The sequence below is a fragment of the Lithobates pipiens genome, unplaced genomic scaffold (genome assembly GCF_037356315.1).
Source record: "Lithobates pipiens isolate NorthernLeopardFrog02 unplaced genomic scaffold, aLitPip1_a1.2 Scaffold_18, whole genome shotgun sequence".
Classification (NCBI taxonomy): Eukaryota; Metazoa; Chordata; class Amphibia; order Anura; family Ranidae; genus Lithobates; species Lithobates pipiens.
Window position 1 is genome coordinate 498,689,576 of NW_027507758.1, and position 12,708 is coordinate 498,702,283.

Consider the following 12,708-nt stretch of genomic DNA (forward strand, 5'->3'; position numbering starts at 1 on the left):
AGAAGCTTCAGAATTGCAAAGAGGTTTTTATTACAAATTGTGTGAGCAGACTGCTGTTCCTCTAAGGCTTTAGAACCACTTTAATTGTTCAATCTGAAGTTAGAAGCTGATTGGCTACCATGCACAGCTGTACCAGATTTTACGCTCTCCGTTTTTCATAAATCAACCCTATTGTGTTTACCCAGTTGTGTTTTTTTACACACAGTATTGTGTTTTGATTACAATGCTTCATATGACTGTTGTGTAACACAGTAGCAAGACCCAGTTTAAAATTACTTTTAGATCAGTCTCTAAATTTTTTTAATTATTTCTCTTTTAGGAATCCATATAATGAAACAAGGCAAAAAAAACAATGTGTGAAGTAAACCATGGCAAGAAATCAAAAATCGGCTTTCACTAGCTGAGACAGTCGAAAGGTTTCTGTGGTTTACAGCATACCATCAATTTCTGGGTCCCTTTCACTGTGAATCGATCAGGTCTGTCTGTCAGTTTTTCAGGGGACCCTGGTCAGACCCTGCATTGTCCTCTATGGAGCGACAGGTGTAAGCAGATATGTCAGTTTACATCAGCTTACATTCTATCCGATCCGTTAGAAACAGATGGATGGGGATCTGTACCCAATCAGTCTAGCGTATCTGATTGCATTCGGGTGTAAAAACAGACCGTGTGTTTACATCTGTCCACACATAGGGGAGAGCGGGCTGTGTCTGTGTTCGCCCTGCATATGCGGAGCGGACACAGACTAGCTATCTGCCTGCTCAGTTGGGCTTAGCGGACAGATTCCCTGCTGAGCAGGTGGATCCTGTTAGTCCCCCCTCATATGGAAAAAGCCCTAATGATGGCGTTTGTATAAAGTAATGTATAGGTAAAGCCTAAACTTTGACTGTGTAATGAGGTCCATATATTCACATATCCGTTATTTGTCTGTTGGTATAGTGCAAAAATGTGGATTGTACTTTTTCTTTCTGCAGCATAAGTGACAGCAGCAGCTCCCAGGGACTCTCTCAGCCATCTACACAGACGACACAATACCTGCGAGCAGACACCCCTAACAACGCCACACCTGTCACCAGTAAGAGTTCATTTAGCAATGTACTAGTATTAATTCAATTGTGGTGTTCTTACCAAGCGTTCTTTTCTCTTTATAATCCAGCATTGTATTCAGGCACACAACAAGACCGCAATCCAATTTTTCTTTTGGACTCAATCATGACGTTTGATAAACTTTACTGAAACTATCCTGCCAGAAATTTGATTGTAGTAACTTGTCGCGTCTGTCTGATCTTTAACCACTTGCTGATCGCTTTATATCCAAATGACGGCTACAGCACTGTCAGTTAGTTCTGGGAGGGTGTCCATTGACGTCCTACTGTACACCTGCTTCTTGCGTGCCCCCTGGGGTGTGCATCCGGAAGTGTCTGTGATCCATGGGCCCCATTGCATCATGGATCGGGGTAAAGGGCCAATCGCTACAGCCCTTTCCCACTTGATTGCGCCGTCAACAAACCGGCATCATGTCTGGTTCAGCTCTCTCCTTTCCTCACACCGATACTGCATGAGGAGAGGAGGAAGACCCAGTGCAACAGAGCGCTCCCTGCCGTGCTTCAGTAGATGTTTTGGCGATTAAGCCAACTAAAGGTCTCATCTGGACTTTTGAGAGAAAAACATACTGTATTGGTACTCGCCCAAATTGCATTGATACATAATGAATGGGCGCAGATTGCACTGGCAATTTCAACAGGAATGCAGTGCGATTCCTGTCCAAATCGCATGCCATTCCCCCACCGTGTGTATGTGTGGGCTGTTTGACTTCCATGAGATGGCCCGGCCCCTCGGAAGTTTGGCCACTCCTCCCCTGCCGGGCCAGTTAGAAAGCATGTGCAGTAGGGAACCAGCTGTGAAGCTGAAAAAGCTGGTTTCCCTTACTGGAGATGGCGACGGCAGCAACCAACAGCCAATCTGAAAATCGACTGGGGTGCCGACATTGTCGCTTCCCTGGAGAGGTTGGTGTCCACATATTAAAAGTAAACAGCTGCTGACTTTTATTTACCGGTATTTATTTTTTTCCCCAGGAAGAACATCTCTTTAAGTCAATGCCATGAAATTAGTCGAAAGGGATTGAAATTGTGGCCAAAGATGACTTCCTGAATCCCTGTGGAAGCTAGGAATCACTGGATTTGTAGCCTACCCAGGGGCTTTGACTCACCATACCACAGTTCTGACTGCCTCGGCTCTTATGCCCCATAGACACGGTCGGACATTCTGATGACAAAATCCATCTGATTTTTTCCGACGGATTTTGGCCCAAACTTGTCTTGCATACACAATGTCGCACAAAGTTGTCGGAAAATCCGATTGTTCTGAACGTGGTGACGTAGAACATGTACAACGGGACTATAAATGGGCCAGTAGCCAATAGCTTTCGTTTGGTAATTTATTCTGAGCATGTGTGGCACTTTGTCCGTCGGAATTGTCTACACACGATCCAAATTTAAATGATTGTATTTTGTTGTCGGGAAATTTTAGATCCTGCTCTCAAACTTGTGCATTGGAAAATCTGACGAGAAAAGTCAGATGGAGCCCACACACGGTCAGATTTTCCGACAACATGATCCAATTGCACATTTTCCAGTGAAAAATCCCACCGTGTGTAGAGGGCATTAGTCATATGCTTCTTCATTCCAACAGGTTTTGGCCTTTTGATTTTCATACCTGGTTCTGAAAAGCACACCCAGGGAGTAAAGGAGAGGTTGCGGATAGAGATAGAGAGATAACTAAGCTGATAAGCTGTCATTGAAGTGTATGGGCTTGGCGGCCACAGATAATCGCTCACACCTGTCAGCAGCAGGAATCTATCGATTCCTGACAATATTTGCACCGTGGCAAAATGCCGTGTGAAGGTGGCTGTATTCATTCTCCGTGGTCCCCCTCTATGTAGGGACATGGCCACCCTCTCTTGTTTGTTACCAAAATTGATTAGGGACTTTGGGCTAAGGAATTTCTAGTGTGCATAGAGCAGTGCATGTGACCACAGCTGATGTAAACTGCTGTTCCAAATAAAAAAGGGAGGGGGGAGTAGAGGTTTGGGAGCTCACGGAGAGCATTGCAAGGCAGGAGAAACATGCATGCCTTCATGAAGGATTACAGGGCCATTAAGGAGTGGCTGTGCATGGAAAAATTGTTAGGGTTTTTTTTTTTTTTTTTTTTTTTTTTTTTGGCATAAGGAAGGGTAATATCAATTTACGGGGGTCAGGAGACTGTAATGCTTCCTGTTGGAAATAGCCATCTTTAGCACTTAATTCTCCCAGCATTTGTGTGCAAAACTAAACCCATACACTGATAATTTAGCTGACTAACTTCTCACCTAAGTGACACTGGTAACTTTTATAAACTCTTATTGGTGAGGGAGACTGATGTGATTGATCCCGACCTATAGATCTGTAAGCTGCTAAGCCAATGCTTATTCCAGGTCATTTAAGAACTAGTGAAATAATTATGATTAGGATGAAGGTAATGTACCTGAAGGATGCAACCTTAAGTTGGCAAAGGCCACTCCCTTTTTTTTCTCTGCTATGACCAGGTTCCTTCTAAAAGGTAGAAGTTGCTAAAAATTCTGATGGCAGCTGTGCTTAATATCCTAATGTACTCCTGCTAAACCAAGCAGCCGCTCTATGTGCACCTCAAGATTGTAAACGTAACTTATGTGCAAAATTATACTATATAGTTATGCTGGAGGGCAGTGTGTCTAAATGCGATTTGTGAATGTTTCAAAGTATTATATCACTGTCCAATAAATTGCTTCAGTTGTCCATGCAAGTAAATCAGTCCAAAAACTATATTGAGTGAACACTGCTTAAGAGGGCACTCTGGACAGCAAGACACAAGAAGGGTGGAATAGTGCGGCATATTAACGTAGAACACATTCAAGGAGAGCACAGTTTTTCGTGTGATTCACTTGGATAATTGAAGCAATTTTATTTATATAATAATTTGAAACGTTATTGATAGTATTATTGAAGCACATTGTACTTTTGGGATAACTATTGTATAATTTTTTCACAGAAGTCAAGTTTACACATTTTGTCATTTTGCACTTTAGCACATTTAGGTAGCTCTTCTTTTTTTTTTTTTGGGGGGGGGGGGGGGGGGGTTTAAAAGATAGATGTGTCTGTGTGTAGACACATCTACACACATAGACAAATCATAGATTTGTGTGATTTGTGTGTCATACACAAATATAGTTTATTAGCATTAATATATTGCTGCCACCAGGTGGCGATCAAGACTAACATATACTCAGCATCTTCCAGCCTAACCACAAAGCCAGTGTGCGCTTTATGTAAAACATACTTTTTTTTTTTTTTAAAGCTTAAACATCTATCCTTACACTGGAAATGGTAAGTCTTATTTTTGGGGGGTACTGGTGCTTCTATGTATCGCGCTGGTGTAATAAAATAAGTTTTTAGGTCCAATTCACACTGGTGCGACATACCCTTCAACTTTGTGAGCACATGTCACAAGATGTGTATAAATCGATGGTTCCCTATGAGAGCCCTCTTGACTGGTCTGGCACAAGTTGGTTCGATGGCATGGGCATAAAAATCACCAGGCCAATGGCTGCAAGAGCTGACTGGATGCCAACGGACTGCTGATTTTCCAGCATGCCCATTTGTCAGAAGCCAGATGTTAGGCCTGCTTCTGTCAGACAGGCTGCTGTTTTTGGTTAATGTTAGTGGGTTTGATTCTTAGCTGCCTGATGCCTGAATTTTTTGCGATTTGTTTTGCTTTATCTAGCATATAAAGCAAATGCAGGTATGAGACTAGCTTGCATTGTATTCTGGGGGAGAGGGGCTAGTGAGTAATTCTTCAGTCTGTCATTTGCCATCTAAAGCTGAAATATCTGGTTTTGTGTGGATTTTCAAATTGATATTTTACAGAATTCTCTACTCCAGCTATTTGCTGAGGGTGCTGTAGCTTCCTGACTCTTTTCTGCCATTTAGATTTGAAGTTCAGCGAGGTGTAAGTCTGTGACCGTCTTTGCTTCTGCAATACTTTCCTTTTGAGAGTGTACATGTAGAATACAACTAGTAAACTTCCGCCCCAGTATTCCTTTTATTCCTGATGTACCTTGTAAAGCTTGTTTTTATGAATTGACAAAGAAGGTTTGAACTTTTGGAGCGCCTTCATCCATTGCTATTTGTAGGTTTTGGTTAGGGGTGGTGAGATGAGTGTGGTATTTTCTGCTTGAATAGTGCTTCCTGGGATTATGAACTTTGAGAATAGGGTTAATACCTTGTATAAATCATACTTTCTCTTTCGTTCGCTGACTGACACAGCTCCATTAATCTTGACCATAGGGTTGTTATGCCACCTTCAGGAGAGGACTAGGCAGAACATGTTATGCATGTGAAAAAACAGAACTTTACAGTTCCACCCAGGGGAGCAGTCCCTCCAGTAACATCCCCTCAGCCTGCCTCCTGCAGCTCAGTTTTTTTTTCTGCATAGTTAAGGAGATGGACTTGGGAACCCTGCGGGCTCATTGGTCCTGGGATTTTTTTGCAGAAGTTTGTCTTTTGCGCAAGATTTTGGATCCTGTGATCTACTATCAACAGCTGGCTTGGTGACAGGCTGGATATCCTTATCCTTGTAGTATCCCCAGCCTGGCCATCAAGCGTGTGCAGACCATAGCTACGCTCTTGGTCGGCGACGACATGCCCCTCAGGCTCCAGGGGGCGGCCTGTGAGCGCAACGCTCCAGGGCACACATGACCGGGTTACTGAAATCTGAGTCAGTGTGCCATGGCCAGCAGCCACCCCATACTCTTCGGGAGTGGGTCTGTGATGGAATGTCCCCAGCTCATCTGGATAGTACAGCTCTCCCTGCCTCAGCGGGGTTGAGCAGCTGGGTATTCCCTAGAAGGTTGATTCGTGGGTCCCTCTCCTCCCTCTCTTCTCTCTGTCCTTATCTCCCCCCACCCCCGTGGGGAATGCTGCATGATGGGCTGCTGAGCAGTGTGTATGCCTATAGCCAGGGGTCCACTGGGGAGCTCTCACCTTGGATGGGGGGCTGCGCTGGGTGGCTGTGTCCCTGGGTGTCTGGAGGTCTGCACATGCATCTAGTCATAGCGCTGTTCTGCCGCCATTTTCTCTCTTCACTGTCCTCTGTGTACAGTTGTTTGGTGTGACTCAGTGGGAAGCATGGTCAGGAACCACCCGGCAACCATTTTGTTGTAGCCCAGCATGGTTTTTATGCTCAGCGCTGGTCCCTGAGGCTCAGAATAGTGCGTTTTGTTCACTCGGGACACCTGGGAGCTGACACAGGGCACAAACTCTAGTAGCTGAAAGGCACAGTTGGGGGCCCATTAGTCTGCAGCAGCTAGGAGGGTGGGACTGTGCACCTGTCCTAAGTCCCCAAGGGTGGCAGACAGGGTGGGTCAGCATGGCTTCAGAAACTGATGTTACTTCCCCCTAACTCCTTGCAATTGCAACCAGCTCGTCTGCAAACAGTGCAGTGCCTTTGGACGCCTTGTTGGCGGTCCTGAAAACGTTGTTGCCAGGGTGGAGGCGCTGCATGGGCAAAGTGGCCCCTGAAGGTTTGCCCCAGCCCGTCATACCGATGGGGGGTCGCCTTCGGGAGTTTGCAGCCCGGTAGGCGCCTCGGCTATCTGACCAATGGGTCTGCAAACTGATTTCCTCTGGCTACAAGATAGAGTTCCTCTCTTGGCCACCAAACAAATTCTTCCCCTCCAGCATACCCTTACTCCCGGCTCACTGGGAGGCCCTATTGGGGACAGTATGGGACCTGCTAAGCCGCAAGGTGATGGTGCCTGTTCCGGAGTTGGAAAGGTTCCAGGGGTTCTACTCCAATCTGTCTGCAGTCTCCAAAAAAGGAAGGGGAGGGGTACGTCCAATCTTGGACCTAATGGCCTCAATTGCTTTGTTAAAGTACAGAGGTTTAGAATGGAATCAGTTCACTTAGTAGTCGCTGCACTCCATCAGGGGGACTCCCTGGCGTCTTTGGACATCCAGGATGCGTACCTGTACATACTCATATGCCTCAGGCATCAGAAGGTTCTGCGAATTCCAGTAGAGGAAGCCCACTACCAGTTTGTGGCTCCCTCTTTTTGGCTTGGGTTCAGCACCCTGAGTCTTCACCAAGGTATTGACTCCAATTTTGGCGTTAAGACAACGAGGGATTGCAATCGTAGGTTATCTGGACGATTTCCTCCTGAGAGCAGCTTCTGCCTCAGAATTAAAGGAGAATGTGGCGATCACCATGCAAACCCTGCAAGAATTTGGGTGGCTGTTGAACCTAAAAAAGTCGGGGCTCATACTGATTCAGGGCTTGGAGTACCTAGGCTTACCGCTGGACTCCATGGAAGCGAGAGTTTTCTCCCTTCAGAGAAAACTGCAGACTCTCAGAGCTACGGTAAAACTATTGCTGAACCGCAGGTGGTCGTCGCAGCATTTCTGCATGCGAGTTCTTGACCTCATGGTGACCTTCCTCGAGGCGGTACTGTATGCCCAGTTTCACACCAAAGTCTTGCAGAAGGAGATATTGACAAAATGGGACATATCTCCGTTATCCCTGGATCGGCATATTCAGGTGAGCCAGTCAGTCAGGGTCTCCCTGCTTGGCTGAGGTCCCCGGCACTTTGGTCCAGGAATTTGTTCCTACCTCTGCATTGGACTGTGATCACAACAGACGCCAGCCTGACCGGCTGGAGTGGAGCACTGGGAGTACAGTCGACCCAGGGTCTCTGGTCGGGTGAGGAACCCAAGTTGCTGATCAATGTGCTTGAACTCTGAGTGATCAGGCTTTTGCTTCTCCACATAGTCGATGAGACAACGAGGGCGTCCGATCAGATCATACAACGCCACGGCGGTGGCATATGTCAACCATCAAGGAGGAACAAGTAGCTTGGCTGCAGCACGGGAGGTCGCTCACATCCTTCAGTGGTCAGAGCAACAGGTACCGGCCTTGTCGGCCATTTACATCCCATGAGTAGAAAACTGGCAGGAGGACTAACTAAGTTGCCAGATGCTGGGCCCAGGAGAATGGGCGTTGCATCCAGAGATGCTCAGGCTACTGTGCCTGCGGTGGGGCACACCAGACGTTGATCTTCTGGCCTCCCGTCTCAATTGGAAGGGGCCAAGATTTGTATCCAGGATAAGAGATCCTTGGGCAGAGACGTCAATCGCTCTGGTGGCTCCATGGGATCAGTACCGACTGATCTACGACTTTTCTCCGCTAAAGCTACTACCATGTTTGCTCCGCAGAGTGGAGGCCGAGGGGGTTCCAGTAATGCTGATTGCCCTGGACTGGCCTCGGTGTCCCTGACGCGCCGACCTAGTAAGACTGGTTGCGAAGGCTCCCTGGCGACTGCCGTTGCGAGAGGATCTTCTGTGTCAAGGTCCGATTCTCCATCTTGTTTTAACATTGCTTTTAACGGCATGGCTGTTGAGAGCCAGATGCTAAGGTACCGAGGCCTATCGGACTCGGTGATCTCAACTATGATGAGAGCATGGAAATCTTCTTCTCGGGAGTTATACCGTCGTATCTGGAAGGCTTACATCTCTGTGTGAGGGGAAAGGATGACATCCACGCACCTATTAAGTTTCCAAGATCCTGCTGTTTCTACAGCGAGTAGTTGACCAGAAGTTGGCTTTAAGCATCATTAAAGGACCAATATCAGCCTTTTTTCAGTGACCCCTGGTGCCTCACTCTCTAGTGAGCACTTTGGTTCAGGGGGTCCGACATGTAGTTCCACCGGTGCGCCCACCGATACCCCCGTGGGATCTGAACCTGGTGTTAACGGCACTTCAGAAACCGCCATTTGAGAACATCGGAGAAATTCCCTTGTTTACTCTTTCTGAGAAAGTGGTCTTTCCTTTGCTCATTACATTGGCCAGGAGAGTTTTGGAACTGGCGGCTTTGTCTTGCAAGTCGCCTTATCTGGTTATCGATAAGGTTGTGTTGCGTCCGCAGCCCTCTTTTCTGCCGAAGGTGGTTTCGGCGTTCCACTTTTAATGAAGATATTGTGTTACCATCTCTGTGTCCTAAACTGACACATCCTAAGAGGTGGCCCTTTATTTCCTGGACATGGTCAGGGATATAAGGATATATTTGTCTGCCACGGTTCCCTTTCGGAAGTCGGATTCTCTGTTAGTTTCGGTAGCTGGTCCGAAAAAGAGGTATGGTGGTCTTGTTGACCACCATTTCCAGGTGGATCAGACAGATGTGGTACAGGCCTACGCCTTGAAGGGGCACGTGCCCCCCTTTCCTGTCATGGCCCATTCCACCAGGGCAATTGGGCCTCTTGGGCTTCCGACATCGAGCGTCAGTCGCTCTGGAGTGTAAGGCGTCGACTTAGTGGCTAGTTCACACTTTTACCAAATTCTACAGAGTGGATGTATGCCTGCTTTGGCTGCAAAGTTTTGCAGGCGTCTGTGTAATGTTGCAATTCTGCACTCCTTTTTCTGTTTAAAGAAAATAGTTACTTTGAATATAATGCACGGTTGCACTGTTGACCGCAAGTTCTGATGCGGCTAGATAGGGGGTGACTCCCTTGTTATGGAGCACTTCTGGTTGTGGGTGAAGTTTTTTTTTTTTTTATGCTGTTCCCACCCCTTGTTATGACACTGCTTGGTGGGGACGTCCCTATGGTCAAGATTAATGGAGCTGTGTCAGTGAACGAAAGAGAAAATAGGATTTTTGTACTCACCGTAAAATCCTTTTCTCTGAAGTTCACTGACTGACACAGCACCCTCCCCTCCTATTGATTTACGTTATACTGCTTGTTGACGTACTGAGCTGCAGGAGGCAGGCTGAGGGGATGTTACTGGAGGCACTGCCCCGTGGGCGGAACTGTAAAGTTCTATTTTTTTTCACATGTATATGATGTTCTACCTAGTCCTCGCCTGAAGGTGGCATAACAACCCTATGGTCAAGATTAATGGAGCTGTGTCAGTCAGTGAACTTCACTGTTGTAGTTCCGTGTTACATGGTTTGGTAAAAACTGCCAAACAAACTTCTGGGTATTTCTTATTTTAGCATTGGATCACTATATACATATACACTGACACCCCCCATGTATGATCGCATCTCCTCTGTTTATCCAGAATATACACGGACGGTTTGTTCTAATGTTTTAGGGCCTTTGCTAATGTATTTCTGTAATTTGCACATAGATCTACTTAGGGCTGCAACTAACGATTATTTTCATAATCGATTAGTTGGCCGATTTATTGTTTCGATTAATCGGTTAATAACCCTTAAAAAAAAAGTGTGGTGTATAATTTAGTTACTATGTCAATTTTTAAAAAAAGGTACTTTATTCTTGAATGTCTCTATGCAGTAGTAAATATAAATAACCAACTATATGGTTAGGGAGCAAAATATGTAATCCACTCTGAGAATAACAGACAGAAGAGATATACTGTATATACTATTAGAGGAGATATACTGCATATACTATTAGAGGGTGAATCTGGTAAATATCATCAGACTCAGAGATCAATTTTTTATAATTAAAAATAAAGTCTTCCTTCAAAAAAAAATGTAATTTTAAGAACGGTTGCTCTTCTTTATTTTTTATCGTTAGTGGGAGGTTCATTTTCAACTACAGTGATGGGAAAATTTGGAAATAGAAAACCGCTTGGTCAAAGAAATTTTCAGACATTGTATGTGGTTTTCATTCAGAAATTACATTAATTTTAAAAACAAGTGAGAATTTCAAACATTCTATCATTCAGCGAATGTACAAAGATTTTTCCTCTGAATATTCCCATCTGAAAATTGATCCGTGTGGCCAGCATAAGGCACGGTACACACCTATGTGGTTTGTGTTTTGATCTGTTTCTGCTGTGCTTTTTGCTATGCATTTTGATTTTTGCACGCGTGATTTTGCTGCGATTTTGCATTTTTTTTGGCCAATTTGTTGTTGGGCAGAATAAAAAAACACAAATTGCTAAAAAAAAACGCATTACATGCTTCTCTATTGAAGTATATTGAACCAAAAAAGCACCGTTTTGCGTGAACGTGTCCCATAGGAAATCGTATAAATAAACTGTAGTGCGTTTCTGCAAAAAACACATAGATGTGAAACAACAGGTCTAAAATGTTTAGTAACATAATGGGGTTTAAAAAACTAAAATTAGCTCTTTATAGTACAAAAAAAAGCAATGATCACTACTGTAAGGGGGTTCATTTTTTTTTACTATAGAACTGTGAAAGTAATATTTACAGTAGTGATTATTTCCTCTTTTTGTACTATAAAGGGCTCATTTTATATATTTTTTTTAAACCCATTATGTTACTGGCCAATTAATCGATTATGAAAATAGTAATCGATTAATTTCATAATCGATTAGTTGTCGATTAATTGATTAGTTGTTTCAGCCCTAGATCTACTAGCTCTTGATGCTTAAAGTGGACCTCCAGGCTTGCGACTTCGCAGCCGGTTTCCTACTGCACATGTGCAAAACTTGCTGTGCTGTGTGCAAGGGGCCCAGAAAGCTACGGGGGGAGGGGGGGTCTAAACTGAGCTGCAAGTGGGAGTGGCTACCTGTCAAAACCAGGTACCTGCTTCTCCCTCCCCTCTAAAAGGTGCCGAACAAGCAGTGGAGGGGAAGGGAGACAAGTGGAGCTCCCCTTTTGGCTGGGCCTCTGCTTTAATCACAGAAACATATGCAGGGGGTAAAAATTCAAGCAAGTTAAAGCAACTGAAATATATTAATGTTGCCATTTGGATGCCCTGCCTTTTAATCAGAGCACATGTCGTCCTAATGTATAAGGAAATTTATCTCAAAACGGTACTCTGTAGTGACTTGAAGAGCTCTGGAATCTAGCCTTGCGTAGTTAAAGAGGGGCTCCAGGCTTCTACAGAAAAAAATAAGTCAGCCGCTACAAATACTGTACAGGGATCCTGTGATGTCCTCACTGGAGCCGATTATCCAATTGGCTTTGGGTGCAGGTTCTGGCATCTCTAGTAAGGGAAACGGGAAGTAAAGCCTTGTGGCTTCGAAGCCTGTTTCCTACTGTGCGTGCATGTGTCACGCTGTACCTTGTGATTGATCCCATAGTCTTCTGGTACCTGTGATGTGTCAGAAGACTGCAGGGTAAGGAGGGGGCCCGAACTTTCGGCTCATTTTGCCGCAGCAATCTGAGACAGGTGTAGGATCGGGTACGTGTTAAATGTGACAGTGGAGGGTGCAAACAAGCGGAGCGTCTCCTTTTGGCCGGAGCTCCACTTTAAGCAACTACTAATGTGATTTTTGAATGATACTGCACACTGTAAAAAACTCACTGTTAAAAAATAAAACAAACATGTCATCTCTCCAGAAAATCTTCCCCTGTCCCCAGGCTCTTGGAGGTATATTTTACAGCCAAAACATCACTTCCTGTTAGGCCCCTTTCACACTGGGGCGGTGCGGGCGTCGGCGGTAAAGCGCCGCTATTTTTAGCGGCGCTTTACCGGTGTTTTAGCGGCGGTCTGCGGGCGCTAGCGGGGTGGTTTTAACCCCCGCTAGTGGCCGAAAAAGGGTTAAAACCGCCCGCAAAGCGCCGCTGCAGCGGCGCTTTGCCGGCGGTATTGCCGCGCTGTCCCATTGATTTCAATGGGTAGGAGCGGTGAATACACCGCTCCTTCACCGCTCCAAAGATGCGGCTAGCAGGACTTTTTTCACTGTCCTGCCAGCGCACCGCTCC

At 45.5% G+C, this 12,708-nt stretch overlaps 1 protein-coding gene across 2 annotated transcripts in view; it reads left to right on the forward strand.

Annotated features, from left to right (window-relative positions):
- RYK (receptor like tyrosine kinase) overlaps positions 1 to 12,708 on the forward strand; it is a 242,654-nt gene that overhangs the window by 94,932 nt on the left and 135,014 nt on the right. For both annotated transcript variants that reach the window (XM_077488654.1, XM_077488655.1), the window contains exon 7: positions 972 to 1,072. In XM_077488654.1, coding sequence (XP_077344780.1) covers positions 972 to 1,072 — 101 coding nt within the window. The remainder of the gene's footprint in view (positions 1 to 971; positions 1,073 to 12,708) is intronic.